General features: G+C 51.2%; 1 protein-coding gene across 1 annotated transcript; it reads right to left on the reverse strand.

Moving 5' to 3' along the window:
- Positions 1-220: 220 nt before the first annotated feature.
- Positions 221-23538, reverse strand: ZNF71 (zinc finger protein 71). Its single transcript, XM_042970683.1, is given in 5 exon segments — positions 221-362; positions 364-1763; positions 7913-8039; positions 19279-19351; positions 23421-23538. Coding segments are annotated over 4 exon segments (1617 nt in total). The 5' UTR covers positions 19312-19351; positions 23421-23538; the 3' UTR covers positions 221-305.
- Between the last annotated feature and the right edge of the window lie 4426 nt (positions 23539-27964).

The raw sequence follows: 27964 nt of genomic DNA on the forward strand, positions 1-27964 counted from the left end.
GTCCCAGCCCTTACAGTCCACTCCCACGGCCTAGAACCCTGATGCCCCGGTTTCTGGGGCTCCCGTGAGTGTCCAGCCACAGCGCCCCTGACCATGTTCCTAAGCACATTAGACACGGAGGGACTGGCTTCCTCCTTCAGCCCTGCGGGTGCCCCGTAGCAAGAGGACCTGTGCACAAGTCCCCATTCGGAAGGCCCGCCTGGGGCACGCTACCCGGGGGCTCCCGCGTCTGCACCGCCCGTGCTGGGGGCTCAGGCTCCCCCCCCAAGGCAGGTCCCGGGACCAGGCGCCCCCCGCGCCTCCCCCTAGGTGTGGATCCTCAGGTGGCGCGTGAGGTTGGTGTTCCGGCTGAAGGTTTTCCCCGCACTCGCCGCACCTGTAGGGCTTCTCGCCGGTGTGGATGCGCTGGTGGACGGTGAGCGAGGAGTTCTTGATGAAGGCCTTGCCGCACTGGGCGCAGCGGTACGGCTTCTCGCCCGTGTGGATGCGCTGGTGCTCGATGAGGTACGCGCTCTGGCTGAAGGCCTTGCCGCACTCGCCACACGCGTACGGCTTCTCGCCGGTGTGGCCCGTCTGGTGCACGAGCAGGGACGAGCGGCCCGTGAAGTGCTTCCTGCACACGGAGCACTCGTACGGCTTCTCGCCCGTGTGCACCCGCCGGTGCTGCGTGAGCGACGAGTTCTTGCTGAAGGCCTTGCCACACGCGTTGCACTCGAAGGGCTTGACCCCGATGTGGAAGCGCTGGTGCTGGATCAGGTAGGAGCTCTGGCTGAAGGCCTTGCCGCACTCGCCGCACACGTACGGCTTCTCGCCTGTGTGGTTCCGCCGGTGCAGCGTCAGCGACGAGCTCTTGTTGAAGGCCTTGCCGCAGTCCCCGCAGCGGAATGGCTTCTCGCCCGTGTGCGTGCGCCGGTGCTCGGTCAGGTGCATGTTCTGGCTGAAGGCGCGCCCGCACTCGGCGCACGCGTACGGCTTCTCGCCCGTGTGCGTGCGCCGATGCACGGTCAGGTGCATGTTCTGGCTGAAGGCCTTGCCGCAGTCCCCGCACGCGTACGGCCTCTCGCCCGTGTGCACGCGCTCGTGCTGCGCCAGGGACGAGGTCTTGCGAAAGGCCTTCCCGCACGCGGCGCACGCGTACGGCTTCTCGCCCGTGTGCGTGCGCTGGTGCACGGTCAGGTTCATGCGCTGGCTGAAAGCCTTGCCGCAGTCCCCGCACCGGTACGGCTTCTCCCCGGTGTGGACCCTGCGGTGGATGGTGAGGGACGAGCGCTCGATGAAGTGCTTCCCGCACTCGTCACACTCGAAGGGCCTCTCCCCGGTGTGGGTCCTCCGATGCTTCACGAGGGACGAGCTGCGGCTGAAGGCCTTGCCGCACGTGGCGCACGCGTAAGGCTTCTCCTCTGCGTCCAGTCTGGAGGGCTGGCTGAGGTCTGCACCGAGCACCACACGCGGCTGGGACCCTGCTTCCCCCGGACCCGCCGATGGTGGCGGGCGCAGGCTGGAGCTTTGTGGGGTGAGGACCTGAGGTTCCCGACGACACTCGGGGGCGAGCTCCTGAGAAACCTCCGACCGCCCCAGGCAGGTCCTGGCGCCCCCCTGCTGCCTCCTCTCCACCCAGTCACCCCGGGTCCACGCGCCTTCAAAGGCCAGGCCGCAGGCACCATTTCTCGTGGGTCCCTCAGCCACCGCCCCGACGGATGGCCTGTGTTCCGCAATGTCCTCCTTTGGACCCGATTCCTTCATTTCAGGTCTAGACTCCAAGTCTGGGGGAGGGGAGAGAGAAGACGAGACACATGGAGTTAACAAGGCTGGGAGCAAGGACCTTCCAGAGCGCGGGATGGGCAGGTGACATCGGAGACCGCCCTGCCGAGCGCAAGGGCAGCGATGAGCGGGCCGCAAAGGTGGTCTGAAGAAGCAGAGCCCACATGAGGCGGAGGGGGGTGGAGGGGACAGGACCTGTCCCTTCGGGGGAGTGGAGACAAGGGCAGCCCAGCCCGCACAGAGGAGCTCAGAGGACAGCCGCCTGTACAGAAACAACAGGAGGTACCGGGCTTGGACCGAGCGGATCAGCTCGAGGAAACCCGAGCAAGGAGTTCTGCAATGGGCTCCTTGCTTCCAGGGACCACCCCGAACGCCCCCAACCGCGGAGGCTTCTCAAAGCATCAGGCGTTGTTAGACACGCTAAGGTGACAGCTGACATTTATGGGGATGTGCTCTATCCCCCCACCTGCCAGCCAAGCTCCGCCCTTCCCTGCCCCTCCCCCCCCTCCTCCGCTGCCCAGACCCTCGCGCGCCACTGCACATCCTCCCCGGAATCACAGCCCCGCTGCCGCTCGAGTGCCCGCCTACATGTACCCTGTTGGTTTGTAAATCTCTATTTCCAGTCCAGGGGACTCTCCTGAGTTCCAGACTCTGTATCACGGGTCCAACGGCTTCATTCCCAACATACAGAAGCTGTGAGATCTTCACACAACAATCTCCACGTGGAGCCCTCCTTCCCAGGAGGCAGCAAGACCCAGCAGGGGAGGAGCAGCTGATCCCGCTCTCCCACTTGAACCCCCACCTAGCCCGCACCCCCTGGAGTCTGAGACCCCCCCCCTAAATCGTGCGGCTGTGCCACACGGCAGTCTGGAATTCAGGGTCTTCTATATGCTGATGCCTCCCCCATTTACCCGTCCAGCCCACACTCTGAGCTCTGCTGGAATATTCGAAAGCCCACCTGGTGTCCCCCTGGGATACTGCAAACCTAGTGCATCTGATTGGGGCCCCTGCCCCTCCAAGCACAATGATAAAAAGAAAGGCTCATCAAAGAGACTTAGCAAGTAAGTGAGACACAGAAGAATCAGTACTGTAGGCATCCAGTGACGTGAGGTTCCCGGGGGCATCACGTCCACAGAGACAGAAAGCAGACGGCGCCAGGGGCTGGGGGAGGGGGAGGGGGAGAGGGAGTTGGCGCTTAAAGGGCACAGAGTTCCAGTTCTGCCCGGAGAAAAGAGTTCTATGGATGGATGACGGCGGCAGCACATCAGTGTGAATGTACCTAATACCACCAAACTGTACGCCTAAAAACTGTTACAACGGTAAATTTTATGTATGTCTTACCACAACAGAAAATAAAATAAAATAAAGTAAAATAAAATGGAATTGAATGAAACAAAAAATGAAATGAAATTAAAAAATAAAAAAAGCATGAAATAAAATAAAATAGTGAAATGAAATTTAATAAAATAAAATAAAATAAAATAAAATAAAATAAAATAAAATAAAATAAAATAAAATAAAATAAAATAGATGTGGCAGTCATCCTTGATTCGCTCCTTCCCTCCCACCCTCCAGACTGTTAACAAGAGCCACTGGACGTGCACAACAGACTAGACCAGATCCAATCTTGCGTCGCCCCTGCCTGTGATCCAGTTAGGCACCCCAGATTTCTTGCCTGAAATGCGGCAAGACCCGCCACCCTCAGCCCTCTGCAATGCATTCTCCGCTCAGCAGCAAGAGGATATTCTTAGGAGTCAGACCACACCGTCCAGCGCCTTCCTGGTATGCTGACACGTAAAGCCAACGCCTTCCTCGGCCTACAGGGTCCTTGGACGGAGCCAGGGCCCCCTCTCCTGAGCCGTCCCCCACTCTCCATTCCCTGCTCACTTGCTGGCAGCCACACTTGCCCTCTGGTTCCCGTTTTACTCCCTGCCAAGTTCTTCCTGCCTCAGGGCCTTTACATGTGCCGCTGCCCCACCCTTCCCACTGGTGCTCGTCCTTCAGCCCTCAGCGAACACTTCTCCACAGGGAGGTCTTTCCTGTCCATCCTGCGGTGGAAAGGAAGACTCCTCCTGCTAGTCTCTTTCCGGTTTGGTTGTGGGCACTCATCATGGTCTATGGCAACTTTTGTCTGTCCCTGGACCTGCTGATTGCCAGTGCCCCCCCCCCCGCCCCAACCCCACTGTGGAAAGTGAGCTTGTCTGGCCCAGCTCCTGTGGCAGTGCCTGGCACACAGAAGGTATCAGATGCACATTCACTGGGCACCTGCAGTGCTAAGCAATCAGCTTGTATCGTTCCATGTGACCCCGACCACCACATGCGACTTAGGTACTCTTAAGATTGTGCCCATTTTACAGAAGAGGACACGGAGGCTCTGAGAAGGAAGTCACATACTCAAGGCCACAGAGCACTAGAGGCAGAGCTGGGATCCAAGTGGTCTGCTCCCAGAGCGGTGGCCCCCAACGAGTCACTGTTTTGCTGTGAGTTGTTTTCCTCTCCCAGCGGGAAAGATTTGAGAAATACTTAAGGTAGAGGAATTATTGTGGTTTAGTCACCTTGGGGTGTGGCGTGATGCTGAGATGTTTGGGCAGAGTGTGGCATGGGACGTGACGACCGTGGTGGGGGCGGGGGGAGGGTAATGGTGGATTTCGGAGGCAGGGGGGGCGATGGGGTGTGAGACATGCTGGGACAGAAGCTGGCTGTGGCTACAAGCTCACAGCGGGCAGAGGGTCAGCTGTGAGAATAGTTGAAAGTCTTCTGCAGCCAATACTCCGCTCTGAGCCATGACAAGCTGTGAATACACAGCTCGACGGCAACCAGATGAACCCACCCGCCACTGGGCATTTCACCAAAGAGACTGGCAGGGAGCAAAGTGCTGATGATGTGTGGCTGGTGGACACAGGCATTCTTGCCTACCGTCGAGGAAATGCTAACAACGTCTGCTGAGGTCACTCTGGCAAACAGCTGCTAATGTGCAAAATGCTATTTGTTCCTTTTGGTCTAAATATGGATGTACTGTTTTTTTTTTTTTTTTTTTTCGTGTGGTACTCGATTTCTTGTCTTTCAGTTTGTTTTCCTGTATTCTGGATTTCTACGATTGTTTCTGATCACAAAGTAATCCACACTTGTCAGTAAAACACCAAACATCAAAAAATAACATAAAACGGAAACCTCCTGCGATCTCCTCTGTCTGTGTTAACTGTTTGGTGTGTACTTTTAAAGAACTTTTTCCCCAGTGCCTACCTTTTTATTATATTTTATTTTTTAATGTTTATGTATTTATTTTAAGAGAGGGAAAGCACAAGGAGGGGAGGGGCAGAGTTTGAGATGGAGAGAATCCCAAGCAGGCTCCGCACGATCGGCGGAGAACTCGTGAACCATGAGATCATGGCCTGAACTGAAATCAAGAGTCGGATGCTCAGCTGACTGAGCCACCCAGGTGGTCCTACGATCACCCAGTTTACTCACGGGAAAGGCTGCAGGCTGCAGCACCAAGGAGTAAACTGAGGGAGAGCCCAGCAGACCCCCTGAGCAGAGAGAGTGCTTTGGAGATCTGCAAGGTCCTCCCTGCAGCATCAGATTACAGGTCACAACATGCATACATGGAAACTACCCACACTCGCGGAAGAACCCAAAAGGATTTGAAAGCAGTACCCAGAGCCCGTCAGGGCTGGGCACAGAGCCTTCTCACACCAGCCAGCCAGGTAACCCACACCATCGAATTCACGGGCAGCGGGCAGGGCACTCAGGGGGTTGTGGGGACAGCAAGCCATCTAGACTGAGCACAGGTCATAACGGCAGAAAGTGAGAGCAGGTCAAATGACACGGGGTTGGTGTCAAAACAGATACAGATGAAGGACACAGAACAGAGCCGGGAGTTCGACCCACACACGCGCACACAGACAGCTGATTTTTGACAAACATGCAAAGGCAATTCAGTGGAGAAAATTCAGTGGAAATGTTTCCAGTGGAACAGTTCGGCCTTTTTAACAAAGCCCGTGGAACAAGTGGATACTCTCAACGACCAAATTGAGCTTCAATGAACACTTTGCATCATTACAAAAATTAACTCTCTAGGGATCCCAGGAGAAAACACAAAACCTAAAAACCCTACGACTTATGGAAGAGAACCTTTGTGGCCTGTGACAGGCAAAGATTTCGTAGATATGGTCCCAAAAGCATGATCCTCGAGGAAAATGATTGATAAACTGGACTTCGTCGAGTTAAAAACTTCTGCTCTTCAACAATTAGTTGACTGTGGGACACTTGGACACCTGCATTGAACAGTGACGTCAGGCCCCTTTTCTACACGGTTCACAAAAACTCACTCAAAATGGACCAACAACCTAAACAAAGAGCCGAAACTATAAAAGTCTTAGAAGAAAACACAGGAAGGAATCTTAGCGGCTTGGGTTGGGCAATGGTCTCTTAGGACACCAAAAGCATGAAAGATCCCCAAGAAAGGCTAAAAGAACAAAGACTGCACATCCAAAATTTTGACAGATCGCAGAGTAGCCGGAACTCCTAAGCACGGAAATGTGAAATGCCACCAACTGCTTTGCAAAGAACGTCTGGCAGTTTCCTGAAAGGTCGGGACACATCATTGCGTGGTTCAACTGTTCTCCTGGTGTTGGCTCAAGAGAAAGGAAAACACAGGTCCTCGGTGAAAGCTGTCCGCACGGGTTCACAGCAGCTCTATTTCTATCAGCCCAGAATCGGAGACAGCGCAGATGTTCGCCAACAAGCGAAGGGACACGCAGACTGTGGTCCATCCATGAAGTAGACTATTACTCGGCAATTAAGAGGAGTGAACTACTTGTACACGCAACATGGCGAACCTCAAAATACTTCTGCCGAGTGCAAGGAATCAGACCAAAAAGACTACTTGCTGTATCAGTGCATCTATATAAAGTTGCAGAACGCGCAGATTAAACCAAAATGCCGTAAGGCTGCCCAAGGAACGGAGGTGCGTGAGGGAAGCACTGGCAGGTGCTGGAAATGGGTAATGGATATGTTCGTCATCTGGACCGTGGTCATGGCTTCCCCCCGGGTGTAGACGGGTGTCAGGATGCATCCAACTGTTTGCTTTAAAAAAGGGCAGAAGGGGCGCCTGGGTGGCGCAGTCGGTTAAGCGTCCGACTTCAGCCAGGTCACGATCTCGTGGTCCGTGGGTTCGAGCCCCGCGTCGGGCTCTGGGCTGATGGCTCGGAGCCTGGAGCCTGTTTCCGATTCTGTGTCTCCCTCTCTCTCTGCCCCTCCCCCGTTCATGCTCTGTCTCTCTCTGTCCCAAAAATAAATAAAAAAAATAAATAAATAAATAAAAAATAAAAAATAAAAAAGGGCAGTTAACTGTAGGTCAATTATACTTCACAAAAGCCATAAAAGAAGTGAGAACATATTCTAGTTCTGAAAATTAGTGGTTTTTTTTTAACCTAACACTATTATCAAGGGACATCTTTCCACGTCAGCGTCTACAGAGAGCCCTCATCTTTGAAGAGCTGTGTGGTCTCCATCTCACTGGTATAATGGGATATGTTTAGCCAGTCTTGTGTACATAGGCATTTAGGCCTTTTATCCTTTTCCTCCTATGTAAAACTTTGCACACTTACAGGAAGATATCTTACAGGGAGATCGCCAAAGACAGAACCGTTAGAAATTTGGTTGATAACGCCAAACTGTCCTCCAAAAGAGCTGTCCCAACTTTATGCTCCTAAAACGAGAAAGTCCTTTTCCCTACACTCTCATAATACAGGCTATTTTCATTCTTTTTCATCTCTGTGTACCTCATGGGCAACAACTAGATTTCTTTGACTTGATTTGTATTTATTTCTCTGACTATTGGTAAGCTTTAAAATTTTTTTATGAAGCGTAATTTTGTATATTTCTACATTCATGAACTGCCAGCCCTTAGGTTTGGTCTACCTTCCTATCATCCTTTTTCTTGTTTTATTCTTGTTTACTCCTAGGAGCTCTTTATATAATTATAATCCTTTGACCATTATACAGGTGGCAAATATTATTCCCCCATTACCTATCAACTTTATTTTTATCTTTGAGTCATTTAAACTTCCTACATAGTCAAATCTGTCCATCTTTTTTCTTATTTCTTTGCAGGCCGGCGGTGGGAAATTCAGCAAAGCTGCCCCCTTACCCAGAGAAACCAGGTTCCTGTAGTTCTCCAGCATCACATCTCTGTACAGGTCCTTCTGGGCAGGCTCCAGCTGCTGCCACTCCTCCTGCGTGAAGTCCACGGCCACGTCCCTGAATGTCACTGATTCCTGTAAGAGGAAACCCACAACCACTCACCGCAGGGCCCTGCTCACAGAGGTCTGGAGACATGGCCGGAAAAGCCAAGAGGATTTAGGGAAGGCAGACAAATCTGGAGTGATTTCAACAAGGTTCGGAGTTCTGAAGGGACCAACTGCTCAGTGTCCTTGGTGCCTACTTCTATTGGGATGGTCCTCGGACAGAGAAACAAAACAAACGTAAGATTGTTTAGAGCAGAAAGTGACACACTTGAGAAGCAGAGAAGGAACCAAAGGTATAATGACCGTAACCCTGTGAATCGCCCTGTGCATGAGTTGCCCGTCAAAGGCAGAATCCTAGATGGGATCCAGTAGTTCAACAAACTGTCCTGAGCCCCTACGGAGCTGCAGGCACTGAGCTGGGTGCTGGGCAGGAGCCATGGAAAGTTCAAGAACCAGGCCCTCGTGGACGAGGCAGGAACACACACGGGACGGACCGGCCATCTGCTCAATACCACTGTGAAGGTATGAACGAGATCCTCCAGGCGCCTGAGCAAAGGCAGCCTGAGGGGGTGTCCAGGGAGATTTCAGAAAGTTGACACCAAATGTGGTCTGAGGGGACAGTTAGTGGTTGGGTCCGTGGGATGAGATTCTGGAGGGGGGAGGGGCTGGGATGAAGACCTGAGGCTAAAAGGCAGATGGGCCCAGGGCGGGGGACGGTGGGAAGTTCACGGGGTGGAAGCCTCAGTGCCTCCCCAGCTGATGCCGTGAGCCCCGTGGATATAACGAATATCCCATAGCACGGGAGGTAACGACGGGGACGATGGTGGCCATCACAACGGTGACAAGACCCATCACTTGTTATGCAGACGCTATGGGCCGGGTCCCATTTGAAGTGCTTGTTATAGGTCGAGTTCTGCCCACCCCCAAGTCCTAACCCCCAGCATCCCCGAATGGGACGTCATCTGGAACCAGGGACAGTGCAGTTGTAATTAGCTAGGAGGAAATCATACTGGAGGAGGAGGGGGGCCCTTAAACCTCCAGGACTCGCATCCTTATAAAAAAGGGAAATTCAGACCCGCACGGGCACACAGGGAGAACACCCTGTGAAGTGACCTTATGTCGCCACAAGCCAAGACCTACCAGCGGCCAGAAGGGAGGCCCGGAACGCATCCTTCCCTAAGACCTTCGGTGGAAGCACGGCCCTGCCGACACCATGACCTTGTGGCCTCCGTTCTCCAGGACTGTAAGGACACACAGTTACGTTAAGCCCCCCAGTCTGGGGTCACTTTTCTTACGGCAGCCTTAGCAAACCAACACATCCGTCTTGCTCTCTGTGATCCCCAGTGCTTTGTACCATGCCTGGCATACAGTAGGCACTCACTAAGTAGCTCCAGAATGAATCCGTGGATCAGTGAGTAAGGAAGGCATGAGGACTGAGGAAGTTAATCCACGTCTGAGGCTCAGAACATTGCACGTATACAGTAAGTGTTCAAACACCGTCAGCCACCGTTACTTTCGCCCACTCGTCCTCGACTCTCTCCTCGGTCCTCTGAGCACCTCTGTCCGCTGGCCACTCCCTTCATTGTCCCGAGTGCCTGCCCAGTGCCAGGGCTCATGCTGTGCCCCCTATCTCAGTCTCAGCGGCCCCCACCACTTGATGTGGAAGCAGCATGCTGGTGGTTATGGGTTTAGACTTGGGAGCCGGGTGGCCTGCAGTGAAATCCTAGCTCTGCCCCTTCCTGTGTGTCCTTGGGCTGTGTGTCCTTGGGCTACTGTCTTAACCCTTCTGTGTCTTGTTTGTTCAGCAGGCTTCAGGACAACAATGTCCCCCCCCGCGTACTGGTCATGAACTTCAGAACAATGTCCCCTCCCCCATACTGGTCACGAACTTCAGAACAACAGTGTCCCCCCCCCATACTGGTCACGAACTTCAGAACAACAATGTCCTCCCCTGTAGTGGTCACAAACTTCAGAACAACAATGTCCCCCCCCGTAGTGGTCACGAACTTCAGAACAACAATTCCCCCCCCATAGCGATCATGGACTTCAGAACAACAATGTCCCCCCCCCCGTAGTGGTCACGAACTTCAAAACAACAATGTCCCCCCCATACTGGTCACAAACTTCAGAACAACAATGTCCCTATCCCGTAGTGATCATGGACTTCAGAACAACAATGTCCCCCCCCGTAGTGGTCACGAACTTCAGAACAACAATGTCCCCCCCCGTAGTGGTCACGAACTTCAGAACAACAATTCCCCCCCCATAGCGATCATGGACTTCAGAACAACAATGTCCCCCCCCGTAGTGGTCACGAACTTCAAAACAACAATGTCCCCCCCATACTGGTCACAAACTTCAGAACAACAATGTCCCTACCCCGTAGTGATCATGGACTTCAGAACAACAATGTCCCCCCCCGTAGTGGTCACGAACTTCAGAACAACAATGTCCCCCCCCCATAGTGATCATGGACTTCAGAACAACAATGTCCCCCCCCATAGTGATCATGGACTTCAGAACAACAATGTCCCCCCCCGTAGTGGTCACGAACTTCAGAACAACAATGTCCCCCCCCCCATAGTGATCATGGACTTCAGAACAACAATGTCCCCCCCACAGTGATCACGGACTTCAGAACAACAATGTCCCCCCCACAGTGATCACGGACTTCAGAACAACAATGCCCCCCCCCCCGTAGTGGTCACAAACTTCAGAACAACAATGTCCCCCCCCGTAGTGGTCACGAACTTCAGAACAACAATTCCCCCCCCATAGCGATCATGGACTTCAGAACAACAATGCCCCCCCCTGTAGTGATCATGGACTTCAGAACAACAATGTCCCCCCCCCATACTGGTCACAAACTTCAGAACAACAATGTCCCCCCCCCCCCGTAGTGGTCACAAACTTCAGAACAACAATGTCCCCCCCCCCCCGTAGTGGTCACAAACTTCAGAACAACAATTCCCCCCCCATAGCGATCATGGACTTCAGAACAACAATGTCCCCCTCCGTAGTGGTCACGAACTTCAAAACAACAATGTCCCCCCCATACTGGTCACAAACTTCAGAACAACAATGTCCCTATCCCGTAGTGATCATGGACTTCAGAACAACAATGTCCCCCCCCGTAGTGGTCACGAACTTCAGAACAACAATGTCTCCCCCCCCGTAGTGGTCACGAACTTCAGAACAACAATGTCCCCCCCCCATAGTGATCATGGACTTCAGAACAACAATGTCCCCCCCACAGTGATCACGGACTTCAGAACAACAATGTCCCCCCCCATACTGGTCACAAACTTCAGAACAACAATGTCCCCCCCCGTAGTGATCACGAACTTCAGAACAACAATTCCCCCCCCATAGCGATCATGGACTTCAGAACAACAATGCCCCCCCCCCCCGTAGTGGTCATAAACTTCAGAACAATGTACCCCCCCCCGTAGTGGTCACGAACTTCAGAACAACAATGTCCCCCCCACAGTGATCACGGACTTCAGAACAACAATGTCCCCCCCTGTAGTGATCATGGACTTCAGAACAACAATGTCCCCCCCACAGTGATCACGGACTTCAGAACAACAATGTCCCCCCCCCCCGTAGTGGTCACAAACTTCAGAACAACAATGTCCCCCCCCGTAGTGGTCACGAACTTCAGAACAACAATTCCCCCCCCATAGCGATCATGGACTTCAGAACAACAATGCCCCCCCCTGTAGTGATCATGGACTTCAGAACAACAATGTCCCCCCCCCATACTGGTCACAAACTTCAGAACAACAATGTCCACCCCCGTAGTGGTCACGAACTTCAGAACAACAATTCCCCCCCCATAGCGATCATGGACTTCAGAACAACAATGTCCCCCCCCGTAATGGTCACGAACTTCAAAACAACAATTCCCCCCCCATAGCGATCATGGACTTCAGAACAACAATGTCCCCCCCCCATACTGGTCACGAACTTCAGAACAACAATGTCCACCCCCGTAGTGGTCACGAACTTCAGAACAACAATTCCCCCCCCATAGCGATCATGGACTTCAGAACAACAATGTCCCCCCCCGTAATGGTCACGAACTTCAAAACAACAATGTCCCCCCCATACTGGTCACAAACTTCAGAACAACAATGTCCCTATCCCGTAGTGATCATGGACTTCAGAACAACAATGTCCCCCCCCGTAGTGGTCACAAACTTCAGAACAACAATGTCCACCCCCGTAGTGGTCACGAACTTCAGAACAACAATTCCCCCCCCATAGCGATCATGGACTTCAGAACAACAATGTCCCCCCCCGTAATGGTCACGAACTTCAAAACAACAATGTCCCCCCCATACTGGTCACAAACTTCAGAACAACAATGTCCCTATCCCGTAGTGATCATGGACTTCAGAACAACAATGTCCCCCCCCGTAGTGGTCACGAACTTCAGAACAACAATGTCTCCCCCCCCGTAGTGGTCACGAACTTCAGAACAACAATGTCCCCCCCCCATAGTGATCATGGACTTCAGAACAACAATGTCCCCCCCACAGTGATCACGGACTTCAGAACAACAATGTCCCCCCCCATACTGGTCACAAACTTCAGAACAACAATGTCCCCCCCCGTAGTGGTCACGAACTTCAGAACAACAATTCCCCCCCCATAGCGATCATGGACTTCAGAACAACAATGCCCCCCCCCCGTAGTGGTCATAAACTTCAGAACAATGTACCCCCCCCCCCGTAGTGGTCACGAACTTCAGAACAACAATGTCCCCCCCACAGTGATCACGGACTTCAGAACAACAATGTCCCCCCCTGTAGTGATCATGGACTTCAGAACAACAATGTCCCCCCCCATACTGGTCACAAACTTCAGAACAACAATGTCCCCCCCCATAGTGATCATGGACTTCAGAACAACAATGTCCCCCCCCCATAGTGATCATGGACTTCAGAACAACCCCCCCCCCCGTAGTGGTCATAAACTTCAGAACAACAATGTCCCCCCCCCCGTAGTGGTCACGAACTTCAGAACAACAATGTCCCCCCTCATTAGTGATCACGAACTTCAGAACAACAACGTCCCGCCTCCTTAGTGGTCACGAACTTCAGACCAACAACGTCCCCCACTCCGTACTGGTCATGGGCGTTAAGTGAGGTAATGTATGTATGCTTCCGGCACAGTCTGGTACAGCTATGTATGTGCCTGGTTCATGTCAACTTTTGCTATCATCATCTGATTAATTTTGGCATTTCATATATATATATATTCTCTATATATTTAGTATTAATAGTGATTATTATCATTGTAATACTATTATTTGATTATTTGAACTGATCTTTGGCCAGTCCTAATAATAATTCCTTCTTTATTTTTTTAATTTATTTTTAAGTGTTTATTCATTTATTTTATTTTATTTTTTTTGAGAGGGACAGAGCGTGCATGGGGGGTAAGGTGCAGAGAGAGAGAGAGAATCTCAAGCAGGCTCCACACTGTGTGTGCAGAGCCTGATGCGGTTCTCGATCCCATGAACCGTGAGATCATGACCTGAGCTGAAATCAAGAGTCGGACGCTTAACAATCTGAGCCACCCAGGTGCCCCAATAATTCCTTCTTTAAAAACCCCTGCTTTATTGAGGTACGGATGACATACAAAAAGCTGTGGATATGAATTAAGTTGGGAAAGTACACACCCATGTTATCACCACCACAATCAAGGCCATAAACTTATCCATCACTTCTAAAAGTTTCCTCCTTCCCCTTTAAAACGTGTTTTAGGGGCGCCTGGGTGGCTCAGTCGGTTGGGCGGTCGACTTCGGCTCAGGTCATGATCTCGCGGTCCGTGAGTTCGAGCCCCGCGTCAGGCTCTGTGCTGACAGCTCAGAGGTTGGAGCCTATTTCAGATTCTGTGTCTCCCTCTCTCTGACCCTCCCCCGTTCATGCTCTGTCTCTCTCTGTCTCAAAAATAAATAAACGTTAAAAAAATTTAAAAAAAAAAAAACGTTTTATTTTTTAATATAATAATCCCTTCAGAAAGTCTTCCGTAAACATGTTCCATCTCAACTCACTCACTAGGTAAACTCTTTTTCAAGCAGGTCCCACACACCCAGCCTGGGCTGGGGGTGCACAAAAATGCTTGAAGCCAAAATGGACAGTCTTGAAGTTTTGGACCCTACACCTTACAGCAAAGGATGCTGGGAGGGCAGACAGCAGGGGATCGAGGAGACTTCCTCTAGCACTGAGGCTTAACCCCCGAACACACACATGCTGTTGCAGTCCTCCTAGGTAACGCAGGTAAAAGAAATCAAGACAACCACCCCGGACCAGTTATAAATGAAGACATCACGTGCGGCTGCTTTGGGAAACAGTCCGACAGTTCCCTAGATGGTTAAACAGAATCATCACATGAGGCCGCAATCCTACTCCTGGGGACATACGCTGGAGAAATGCGGACACGGGTGCAAACCAAAGACTTGGAATGTTCACTGCAGCATGACTGAGAATGACCAGACGGTGGAAACAACCCAAATGTCCATCACCCGCAGAATGGGGAAATAAAATGTGTTTTTTCTAGCCACACAGTGGAGTATTACTCGCCCATGAAAAGGAAGGAAGTGCTGGCCTGTGCTACATGAAGGCACCTCAAAATCAGGATGCTGAGGGGCGCCTGGGGGGGGCTCAGTCAGTTAACTGTGTGACTCTTGACTTGGGCTCAGGTCATGACCTCGCAGTTCATGAGTTCAGGCCCTGCATCTGGGCTCCGTGCTGTCCGTGCGGAGCCTGCCTGGGATTCTCTCTCTGCCCCTCCCCTGCTGGTGCTCTCTCAAGTAAATAAACATTGAAAAACAATCATGATGCTGAAAGGCAGATACAGAAGACCATACAATGTGTGATTGCATTCACATGGAATGTGTCGGATATGAAAATTCATGGAGACAGGAAGCAGATTCGCGGCTGCCAGGGGCAGGGGGCCGGTGGAGGAAAGTGGGAATAACTGGTACTGGGGCACACGTTTCCTGTTTGCATTATGGACAGGGTTTTTTTTCACGTTTATTTATTTTTGAGAAAGAGAGAGAGAGAGAGAGAGAGAGAGAACGAGCAGGGGAGGGACAGGGAGAGAGGGAGACACAGAATCCAAAGCAGGCTCCAGGCTCTGAGCTGTCAGCACAGAGCCCAACATGGGGCTCGGACCCACGAACGGCGAGATCCCAACTTGAGCTGAAGTCAGACACTTAACCAACTGAGCCACCCAGGCGCCCCTGGACTATGACTCTTCTAACCAGCCTCTGTTCCTTGCAGACAGACCTTTAGGCTGTTTGCACCCATTGCTATTAGAGTGGACCCCTCCCCCCCCACACCAAAAAGAAGAGGTGTCAAGAATATCCCCGTAAATAGATCTCAGCGCTCATGTGTCAACAGAACTGTAGGATCAATTCTTAGAAATGACATGCTGGGTCCAAGGAGAAGGTGAGGGTTTTGTTGTTGTTGTTGTTGTTTTAATTTTTAATGTTTATTTATTTTTGAGAGACAGAGAATGAGCATGGGAGGGACAGAGAGAGGGGGAAACACAGAATCCGAAGCAGGCTCCAGGCTCCGAGCTGTCAGCACAGAGCCCAACGCGGGGCTCAAACCCACGAACTGTGAGATCATGACCTGAGCCGAAGTTGGACGCCTAACTGACTGAGCCACCCAGGCGCCCCCGTTTTTTATTTTTAATCCAGTTTTAACAAAAACGTGACAGATTTTTTAAAGTTTATTTATTTTAAAAGACAGAGAGAGGGGCGCCTGGGTGGCTCAGTCGGTTAAGCGTCTGACTTTGGCTCAGGTCACGATCTCATAGATGGTAGTTTGGGCCACATCCGGCTCTGCCCACTTTGGATCCTCTGTCTTCCACTCTCTGTCCCTCCCCCACTTGCTCACGCATGTGCTCTCTCTCTCTCTCTCTGTCCCTCCCTCCATCCCTCCCTCAAAAATAAATATACATAGGGGCGCCTGGGTGGCTCAGTCGGTTAAGCGTCCGACTTCAGCTCAGGTCATGATCTCACACTCCGTGAGTTCGAGCCCTGCGTCGGGCTCTGTGCTCACAGCTCAGACCCTGGAGCCTGTTTCAGATTCTGTGTCTCCCTCTCTCTGACCCTCCCCTGTTCATGCTCTGTCTCTCCCTGTCTCAAAAATAAATAAAACGTTAAAAAAATCATTTAAGAGAGAGAGAGAGAGAGTGTGCACGCATGTGCAAGAGTGAGGGAGGGGCAGAGAGAAAGGGACGGTGAAAGAGAATCCCAAGCTGGGTCTGAGCTGTCAGCGTGAAGCCTGATGCGGGGCTCGAACCCATGAACTACAAGATCATGACCTGAACCGAAATCAAGAATCAGATGCTTAACTGACTGAGCCACCCGGGTGCCCTGAGACAGATTTGGTTTTAAACATATGAAGCTCTTTTGTATTTTAAAATTATAGAATAAATTAAGAAACATGGGGTGCCTGGGTGGCTCAGTCGGTTAAGCATCCGACTGCGGCTCAGGTCGTGATCTCACCATTCGTGGGTTCGAGCCCAACGTCAGGTTTGGTGCTGACCGCTCAGAGCCTGGAGCCTGCTTCAGATTCTGTGTCTCCCTCTCTCTTTGCGCATTCCCCAGTCCCACTCTGTCTCTGTCTCTGTCTCAAAAATAAGTGAATATTAAAAAAAACAAAAAACAAAAAAGCAAGCCTGGGAAGAATACCCCCCCCCCCACACACACATACACATACCTGTTTAAAATTGCAAGAATACAGCCAAGTCCTGTAGGCTGACTATAGCACAAGACAGATAATTCCCCCACCTGCAGAAATAGCTAATAACATTTTCTGGAAATAAAGCCCCAGTAATAACACAAACAATGCTACTTAGAAAGAGCCCGTGGGACACCTTTGGCCACCACCTGTCACGCTCAAGGTTTGTGTCACTTGTCACTTACACCTAAAGTGCAGAACGTTAACTTCTGACGACAGCCAGCCCGCCCAGGGGAGGCCTCTCCTCCGTCCTGTGGGGAACACATTCTGCCACCACGTGTTGGGGACTCATGGAAGGCCTCAGAAGTATCCAACCACGGATTCCCCGGATTCCTCTCCAAGAAATCGCTCCTGAGAAATCGCACGAGATGCAGGGCAAGACTTCCACCCATGTCCCTCCCGACATTATCTGTAACCATGAGTAACTGGAGACAGATACACGTCCTACAACAGGGCAACCACTGAGGAAGCCAGCTACAGCCCTTAGAGAAAATCCTCACATAGACATTGAAGTTGATGTTACAGGCTGTTCTGAACCACACAGAGAAATGCTTAGGATGAAATCTTTGACAAAAAAAAAAACAAACAGGATATAAAAACTGCTTAGCCAGGGTGGTTCTTATTTTTGCAAAACACCACGTGTGCAGGGACAGAAAGGCTCACAAACATTCCAGAGAGGTTCTCTCCTGGGGTAAGATCACAGGTCATGCAGACTGTCTTAGCTGTGTTCTTCTGGATCTTTCTAAGCCTTTTAGAATGATCATGAATGTCATTACCTACCAGAAATTTTCTTTGATTTTTATCATAGACTATTTACAGCATTAAAAATTACTAAAACAAAAAAAAAAATCAAAGTCACTGGATGAACGTTTAGGTACAACGATAATGCAAGCAAACAAGTGATGTGTGTAAAGTTTATGAAGTTTCAAAATAAGGGAAATCCTTTTTTTTTTTTTTTTTTTTTTTTAAAGGAAGCCCTATATTGCTTTCTTGGTTGTTCCATACTTCTTTAGACAAATGTTTTTTCCTCTCTTTTTTTTTTTAATTTTTTTTTTTAACATTTATTTATTTTTGAGACAGAGAGAGACAGAGCATGAACAGGGGAGGGGCAGAGAGAGAGGGAGACACAGAATCTGAAACAGGCTCCAGGCTCTGAGCTGTCAGCACAGAGCCCAACGCGGGGCTCGAACTCACGGACCGTGAGATCATGACCTGAGCCGAAGTCGGATGCTCAACCAACCAAGCCACCCAGGCGCCCCAATCCTTTTTTTTTAAAGTTTATTTTATTTGTTGAGAGAGAGAGAGAGAGCGTGCGCAGAGAAGGGGCAGAGAGAGAGGGAGAAAGAGAGAATCCCAAGCAGGCTCCACACCCTCGGTGCACAGGCTGCTTGGGGCTCAAACTCCCGAAACCGTGAGATCCTGACCCGAGCGGAAACCAAGAGTCAGACGCTTAACCCACTGAGACACACAGGCGCCCTGGGAAATCCTTATTGATTAAAGTTGGATGGGGGGAAAATACCAATATTAAAACCGCAAAGCCAATACTTCGTCAGTTTTTAAAAAGAATCATCAGAGGGGCTCCTGGGTGGCTCAGTCGGTTAAGCGTCCAACTTCAGCTCAGGTCATGATCTCACGGTTCGTGGGTCCGAGCCCTGCATCAGGCTCTCTGCTGACAGCACGGAGCCTGCTTGGGATTCTCACTCTACCTCTCTCTCTGTCCCTCCTCTGCTTGTGCTCTCTCTCTGTCAAAAATAAATAAATAAACATTAAAAAGAAGAGTGATCAGAATAAATGAATACACAAATATCCATACGGTTATCTGTGGGTAGAGGAACTATGTATGGGTGAATTATACTGTCTTACCTATAGTTTACGGGTTCTCCCTGTTTTCTAGAAGGAGCATTTATTTATATGTTATTTTTTTAATTATGAAATATCTCTGGCATAAAAAGAAGTTTGGAGAAAAATACAACAGCCACACACATACCCCCCTCTAAAGCATAAAGCACAGCAGCGGGAGCCGCAGACGCCCAGGTACCCCTACCCCTCCAGTGTCATCCCTGCTCTCCCTGAAGGTGACCGCTGTCTTCAATGTGCAGCCTTGTTCCAGCCCGTGTCCTTCACCACGCGTGTGGATGCTCATAAGGGACATTCACACGTGTGGGACGGTGCTGCCCAGGGGCCTTTGTCACACTGGATGTGATGTGTTTAAACCACCACTCCCCAGGCGCCCATCAGTGTCTCCAGAAAGCCCTGAGGACAGAGCTGGTCACCCCCAAGCTGGCCCGTCCCCCTCGGCCGACCAAAGCCAGGGTCGCAGGGCAGGCAAGAGGCTGCTGGGCCCGGAAAGGGCCGAGCAGAGAGGAGCATCACCCATGCAGGCCACCCCATCCTCGGGGCAGACACAGCCCTCGGGAGACAGGGCCGAGTATGTGAGCCCTGCAGGGGCCCTGCCCTCTGGCCTCAGCCTCTGGAATGCAATGCGAGAGGGCCACATGACTCACCAGGGCCTCGTCAGTCAGCAGCTGGGTGGCCATCCTTCCAGCGCCCAGGGTGACAGGAACGGGCCGACTGTGGCTGGGAGAGAGAGAGTAAGGGTACAGTGAGAGACCAGAGACCAGGCCTGGGCCTGCTTCACAGTGCAGACAGGACACGTACCCAGCAGGAAGCAGACAAGGAGGGACACACACACACACACACACACACACACACACAAACACACACCCACCAATAACAAATGCTAACCACACTTACTGCATGCAAGGGGCCCGGACACACGTCTCTCCTTCAATCCTAACGCTCCTCAAGGTGAGTCCTATTTCCACCCCATTTCACAGATGAGAAAACTGAGGCCCGAGAGCTAAGCCACGTGCCCAAGATTCCACAGGGAATGGAGCTGGGCAGGGTACGTCCAGGTCCACCCACGTGCTTGCTGCCTCTCGAAGGCACATCCGGACACCCACCCACAGCCGCTCACCCAGCATGAGTGTGCGAGTGTCCGAGTGCTGGTCTGGGGCCCCACTCCCCACCCCTGGGGGAGCTTCCCCACATTTCGTGGAGTAACTGTGAGGTTCAACTGACACACACACAGAAGGAACCGGAGCCTTACAGCTCACGGTAAGAGCTCCAGACATATCAGCGGTTATTACTGTTGTGGGTCCAGTGGGAAGCCGTCAGCTTTGTTTCAATGGGTCTCCTTTTTTACAGCAATGCCCCGCTTCCGTTTACGGCAGTCACACAGAATGCCCTTTGAAACGCGGCTGATTTAAGTAAAATAAATAAATAAAATTTAAAAACCAGTGAGCCAATTCAAATAAAAGACCAAGTTTTACTTTGGACAGGTGGCACAGGTTAGGGCAAATTCCTGGGAGTTTAGGGTATGTTGGTTCACTCTTGGTTCCATGGTGACCTGCCAGGACTTGCATGCCTCCCGTGATGGGGAGCTCACTACCTATGTTGCCAATACCTCTGAATAGAAACACGTTTTCCTTCTGCTAGAAGCCAAAAATATGCCTCCCTAGACCTCCCTCAGGATCACCTGGAAGAGGCACAGACGGTTAGCTACCGTGCCATTTCTCCAAGTGCCAGAAATCACTAGGGATGTTTATTATTATTCAGAACACACATCCCTAGGCCCCTGTCCAGACACTCTGCATCAAACCACGTGGGATGGGGCTCCAGAACCATAATTTCCAAACGGAATTACTCAAGTGTGTAATTTCCAAACGAAATTCTTGAGGTGTAAGAACCACAAAGACAAAGAAGGGTCTTTTTGAGGCCAAATGGCCCCCCACTTTCACAAGCAAAAATTTGTGATTTTAACTATGCAGGTCACACATAAGGACAGGCTGGCAGAAACCTTTAGAATACCAGTTCTCCCCCAGGGGTGATTTTGGCCCCCAGGAGACACTGGGCAACACCTGGAGACATTTGTAGGTGCCACAATTTGGGGGCACGTGACGCCATGAGCATTTGGTGGGTGGAGACCAAGGATGCTGTTCAATCACTGCAGGAGACGAATGTCAACGGTGTGGAGGCTCAGAATCCCCACTGTTGATCACAAAGGCGTGGGCACAGGTCTCTTACGACCCACGACCCACATCCGCAAACTCCATAGCACAGAGTCTGGCCTACAGCAAGCCCTCAAGAAAAACATCCTCCAGAGCTTAAAACTCTCCAATGGTTTCCCACAGCATCAGAGATCATCCACAGTCTTCCCACGCAGCCCAGACCTCGAACACTTGGCCCCAGGCACGTCGGCCTTCCCATCTGCCTCCCTCTTCAGAAATGCTCATCCCGTGGCTAGCTCCTTCCCACGGTCACCTGCTTGGAGAAGTCCCCCACCCCCAGACCCCTGAGCTCAAGTAGCAACACTCTCCCCGCCCTTCTACTATCTTCTTACAGCAGACATCATTATTGACAACTGTCTTTTCAAAAAGTTGTTCTTGGGGTGCCTGGGTGGCTCAGTCCGCTAAATGTCCGACTTTGGCTCAGGTCATGATCTTGCGGTCCATGAGTTCGAGCCCCAAGTCAGGCTCTGTGCTGACAGTTCAGAGCCTGGAGCCTGCTTTGGATTCTGTGTCTCCCTCTCTCTCTCTGCCCCTCCTCTGCTCATGCTCTGTCTTTCTCTCTCTCAAAAATAAACATTAAAAAAAAAAAAAAAAGGCAGCACATGTGGGTGGGTGTGCTCCCATGTGTCGTTTCTGAGCCCTGGGGCAAGACCAGGGAATGAAAGACACCAGGTGGCGCCTTAAGGGGACCAAGTGGGAATGAGAAGCAGTTGTGCATTTTTTCCTTTGTATTCTTTTGTTTCCCTGGATGCAGTATCAAGGTCATCGTTTTTGAAACACAATTTAATTTTTAAAAAGGTATTCTTTCTGCACTGGCAGTCTCTGGCTCCCATCCCCATACTGTGAGGTCAACCACACTGGCTCGTCTGGCTGGACAGGGACGTAACCAGACCCAATTCACCCAAGAGGCACAGTGAACCGAGGGGCCCTGATATCAAAAAAGGTGAATCCAATCCAACCCAGATTATATTTGTCCTTATGGCAGTGGAATCAAAAGTAATTTTTGTAATTTTTCAAAAAAATGTTTAAAGGAGCCCACAAAGTCACAGTGGCCCTGTAAGGTGACTTGTCCAGGGGGGCTGGTGACGGCTGAACCCAGTGTGGCCCAGGGTCCGTGCTTCTGCAAAGCCGGTGGCTCCCTCTTTCCTCCTCTTCCTCTCAGCTTTCTGGCATTTCCTTCCTTCCATTGTTCCTAGGGGACAATCCCATGGGGAAAAATCATGGAACTTTGTCTCAGATGAGTCCAAAGGAAAAAAGAATTTCCCATTTGTCTGTTGATTGAGCATGGGGGCTCTGAGACCCGGATGACCGGGTGTAGAGCTGGATGACTGACTTAGTCTGAGCTCAGTTTCCCCATCTGTAAAATGATGATGATGACGGCTCCCACCTCAGAGTTCTGGAAGGCCTATAAAGGAGGTAGTCCCTGCAAAGTGCCCAGAACACGTTCCCTGAACAAATGAACCCCTGGTCAGGATGGGGCAGGGGTTTCGGACTCCCCTTTAAGATGGGCCTGGGGAGGAGGGAGGAGAAGAAAGAGCAACCCTCCTTAGCCCCACATGCTGTCACCCACACACTTTGCGGCCCACAGGCTCCCAGCCCCTCCAGAGCCTTCTATGGGCCAGACAAGGCAGTGAGGGCGTGCAAGGAGCTGGGGAATCTGGTGGCCCGAGGCTAGGTCCCCCTGTCCAGCCACACATGGTCTCTCACACAAGCTTTTGGGAGGAGCACACCTGGACATACCCACACACACACACCTAGGAACGGCCAAAGCCTAGACACAGGTGGACACACACGCACGCACACACACACAGGTAAAGGCAGTGACGGAGGGGAGCCTCAGAGAGACGCATGGAGACAGGTCCAGAGGCAAAGCCCAGACACAGGTGGGCAACCGATGGCACCTTCACAGAGACACTCTGGCCGTACTGATAAAGGCAGACACGTACAGGTGGACAGGACAGTGACCCCCTCCCCCCCCATTAGAGGCAGGCCAGGACTCAACACTGGTGGGTACCCTGAGAGGCCACCGCAGGGAGGTGCACGCGAGCACATACACACACGCACACGCAGGAGCGTATACTCGCACACACCACGCACACGGTGCACACACATGCACACTGCGCTCACACGCAGGCACACTACGCACACGGTGCACACACATGCACACACGTGCACACACGCAGGCACAAAGTACACGCACACCGCACGCACAGACGTGCAAATGCACACACGAGTACACACACATGCACACCGTGCGCGCACACATGCGCACGCACAGAGAGGCGAGGCCACAGGAGGCCGCCCAGACTCACACTGACTTGCACACGCGCTACAGCCACACAGACGCGCCCCCTTTCCGGTCAGACCTCCCCACTCCCACCACAGCCCTCAAATACCGTCCCGGTGCCAGCACACCCTCCTGAGTCCGCATGCCCCCTGCCCTCGCCCCTCACCTCTGCCCACAGGTCCCCTTCCCGGGCGAGGGTCGGTCCCGGCGTGGGGAGCGCGCAGGGGCCCCGCCCCCTCTCCTCCCGCCTCGCCCCTCCCCTCCCCGCCCCGCCCGCAGTGGGACTCACTCGCACAGCTCCGCCAGGACAATGACCCGCGCCCGCGGGGCCCGCCCGGCCGCACTGAGCCTGCGCGGAAGGGCGGCCTACACTACCCAGAGGCCCGCGCACCACCGCCTCCGTCGGGCCTTGCGCTGGAGCCGAGCGGAGCCGAGCCCATCCGAGACCCCATAGCGCCCCTCCACCTCCCGGAGGTCCCAGCAGCAACGAGCCAAAAGGGTGCGGGGCGGGTGCGGGTGGGAGGAACGAGGAAGAGGGCGGGGCGGGAGCGAGGGGGGAAAGGGAGGAGGGAGAGAGAGGAGGGGAGGGAGGGTATGGGGAGGAGGGCAAAGAAGGAGGGGTGGAGGGTGAGAGGGAAGATGGGAGAGGGAGTCAGGAAGGAGAAAGGAAAAGAAAGGGGAGGCCTAGTTAGAAGGAGGAGGGAGGGGGACGAGGAGAGGGAGGAGAAGGGAAGAGATGGGAGGAGGAGGGACCGGGAGGAGGAAGATCTGGGAAGGGGAGGAGAGGAGGAAGAAGAAAGAGTGGGAGGAGATGAGAGGAAGATCTATAAGGAGGAACAGGGCAGGGGGAGAAAAGAAAGTAGGGCTGAGGAGGGAGAGCAGGAGGGGAGGAGAATGGGGAGCAGACAAGAAAGAAGGGGGAGGGAAAATTCCAGAAAAGGAGGGGTCGTGGATGGAGGCAGAGAGAAGGGGCCCCAGCACATCTGCAGACATCCTGCAGCCCGGCCAGTGGACCACACTAGGGGACAACACTGGACAGCTTTCTTGAACCTCAGGATCACGCTGATTTGTAGGAAAATTTGTAAGGCATGCAGGGATGCAAAGAAGCAAATGATCATAATTTTAAAATAAAGGATTGACCCTTCTTATTATGTTTCCTATGTGCCTGCTTCTGTTCTTGCATTTTAGGATTTATGCACTCACTTAATCATCACAACCAAGCTACTTTCCACATCAGGAAAGTGGTGCAGACAAGAGAGGCCACATAAGGGGAAAGTGGGAATGGGGTGTCCGGGTGGCTCAGTGGGGTAAGGGTCTGACTGCGGCTCAGGTCATGATCTCACGGTTTGTGAGTTCGAGCCCCTCGTGGGGCTCTGTGCTGACTGGAGCCTGCTTCAGATTCTGTGTCTCCCTCTCTCTCTGCCCCTCCTCCCCTTGCACGGTCTCTCTCTTCCTCTCACAAATGAATAAATTTTAAAAAATAAATAAAAACAGAAACCATAGAGAGATCCCAAGCACCCTTTATTTGATTCCCCCCAAGGATGACATTTTGCAACATCAGAACTAGGATATTGATGTGGATGTTGCCAAGATACAGAATATTCACATCACCACTAGATTCCTTCAAGTTGCTCCTCCATAACCGCCTCCGTTTTCCTCCAGACCCCATCCTTCCTTAACCCCATCACTAATTTGTTCTCCATAACCGTAATTTTCTCTTTTCAAAAGTTATATAATAGGCCTTTTTTTTTTTTTTGTCAGCATAATTCCAAGTTGTTTTATGTATCAATAGTTCATTACTTTTTTGCCAAATTCTATTGCACAGCATTGACATACTGTAATTTGGGAATCACATCTGGGATGTTTCCAGTTTGGAGCTATTCCAGGTTGGGTTTTTTTTTTTTTTTTTTCTTTTCATTGTGGCAAAAACACATATGTTTTGGACATTAACCCCTTATCAGATATTTAGTTTGCAAATATTATCCTGTTGCATACGTTGCCCTTTCACTGTTGTTTCCTTATGACGGTTTTTTGTGTGAACATAAATCTTCACTTCTCGTCGATAAATACCCAGGAGTCCAATTTCTAGTAGCATGGTGTTTGCACTTTAAGTTTTTTCTTGTTTAAACAAACCGCTACTCTGTTTCCCAGGGTAGCCATACCATTTTACATCCCTTCCAACAATTTACGAGATACCCAGTTTCTCCAAATCCTTGCCAATATTTAATGTGGCCATATTTTTTAAATTTCAGCCATTTTGGTGTGTATGGATATTGCATTTCGTGGGGGGTTTTTTGTTCTTGTTTTTACTAACAGACATTAGTTTTTAGAACAGTTTTAGGTTTACGGAAAAACTGAGCAGATAGTACAGACCGTTCTCATACACCCACCTACCTACCCATAATTTCCCCAACTATTAAACACTTGCGTTGGTGTGGCCTATGTGTTACAATTAATAAACCTATACTGATACTTTACTAATAAAATGCCATCATTACATTAAGGTTACTCTCTGTGTGGTACACTTGGTGGTTTGGGCCAATGCATGATGCATATTCACCATGACAGTCACATACAGGATAGTTTCACTGCCCTAAAAATGCTCCTCCTGTTCACCCTCCTCCGTCTTCAATGAGCCCCTGGCAACCACTGATACTTGTTCTGTCTCCATAGTTTTGCCCTTTCCAGAATGTCACATAGTGGGAATCAGACAATACACAGCATTTTCAGACTGGCTTCCTTCACTGAGCATTCCATACGCATTTAAGTGCCCCCCCCCCCCCGTTTTTTTGTTTTTTGCTTTTGGCTCGACAGCTCATTTTAGTGTTTATCACTGAACAATAATATACCGTATATACCACAGTCTATGCATCCATTCACCTATTAAAGGACATCTTATTTGCGTCCATAAACCTGCTATATACACCCACATGCAGCTTTCTGTGTGGACACAAGTTCTCAACTCACTTCGGTAAATACCTAGGAGCATGATTGCTGGATGGTATAAGACTAGGTTTAGCCTTCAAGACCCTGCCAAACTCTCTTCCAAAGTGCATTCCCACCAGCAAGGAAGGAGAGTTCTGTCACTCCACATCCTTGCCAGCATTTAGTATTGAGTTGCTTTTGGATTTTTGCCATTTTAATAGGTGTGCAGTGATATCTCATTAACCTGTGGTTTCCTAATGATACGATGGTGATGACCATCTTTTCCTATCTTTATTTGTCATCTGTAGATCTTTTGTAAGCTGTCTCTTCACATTCTTTGCCCATTTTTCACTTGACTTTTTTTTTTTTTCATGTTTATTTATTTTTGAGAGAGAGAGAGCACGCACAAGCAAGGGAGGGGTGGGGGTGGGGGTGGGGCAGAGGATCCAAAGCAGGTTCTGTGCTGACAGCAGAGAGCCTGATGTGAGGCTCAAACTCACGAATCGACAGATCGTGACCCGAGCTGAAGTCAGATGCTTAACTGACTATGCCACCCAGGGGCCCCTTATTGTTGGGTCTTAAGAATTCACTGCAGATTTTGGATAAAAGTGCTTCATCAGACAGGTGTTATGTCCCTCATTTGCTTACAAAATGTAGAGGCTTTGAATGAGAACTCTGAGTCCCTGGGGCATGAAGGAGCCACACGGTGAGGTCTGTGTCCCTGCAAGACTGAGTAGAGCAGAGTCCCCAACCCTCACTGCCGGTGAGAAACTAACTTTTACTGGGATAAGAAACTAGTTTCTGAACTCACATCAGAGACATTTCAGAGAACTTGAATTCTGATGTGAAGGGCTGGCTTGCATCCTTCCAAAATTTATATGCTGAAGCCTTAACCCCCAGGACCTCGGAAGGCAGCCATGTCTGGAGATAAGGTCTTTAGAGAGGTGATGAGTTAAAATGAGGCTTTAGGGCGGGTCCTAATCCAATCCGACTGCTGTCCTTATAAGAGGTTAGGACACAGCACAGAGGAATGACCACATGAAGACACAGCGAGGGTGTGGCCACCTACCATCCAAGGACAGAGGCCCCAGGAGAAACCAATCCTGCCCCCACCTCGATGCTGCTGCTTTTCTGTGTGTGTGAAGGGCGAATTGGCCCAAGGGAGGGCAGACAGGGGGGAACCAGTGGGGGCTGCAGATGGGCCTGTGTGTCCAGATGTCCTGCACCTCTGCCTATCCCTCAGGATGTCTTCTCTCATGCATTCCTAGCTCACGACTCCTGGTTCCATGATGGGGCTCATTTTTGTTTGAATGATCCACAAATGACCCAGACCAAAAAGCGCAGGAGGAGATCCAGAGCCAATGTGCCTGCTCGGGGATGGCCCTGAGCATCAGAGATGCCCAAATGGGGGCCATCCTACTTTCAGGGAGAGAGAGAGAGAGAGAGAGAGAGAGAGAGAGAGAGAGAGAGGGAGGGAGAGAGGATCCACTGTCAGACAGCATTACCAATAATACAGGCTCTCCGTGCACATGCCAGGTATGGAGTTGGTTTTGGGGAGATGGACGCAAGGGATGGAGTGTGCCCCCCCCACACACACACACACTCCCTGAGCTGGGCTGGCTGGTGTCCCATTCACGAGGACTCTGCCCTCACCACCTAGTCACCTTTCAAAGACCCCACCTCCTGATACCATCACCTTAGGGATCAGGTTTTAACATAAGAATTTGGAAAGGACACAGTCTATAGCACTGTCCCTGGAACAGGGAAAGCTCTCGCCCCAGGTCCTCGCCCTGCTTAGCAGACTGGCTTCATCACCTACTGCCCCAACTGGATCCTCTACACCAGCAGAGCAGAACCTTGTCCCCAGGACTCTTTCCAGAACCTCCACAATCCTAGAGCTGGGGCCTG

Source organism: Panthera tigris, chromosome E2, assembly GCF_018350195.1.
Source record: "Panthera tigris isolate Pti1 chromosome E2, P.tigris_Pti1_mat1.1, whole genome shotgun sequence".
Taxonomy (NCBI): Eukaryota; Metazoa; Chordata; class Mammalia; order Carnivora; family Felidae; genus Panthera; species Panthera tigris.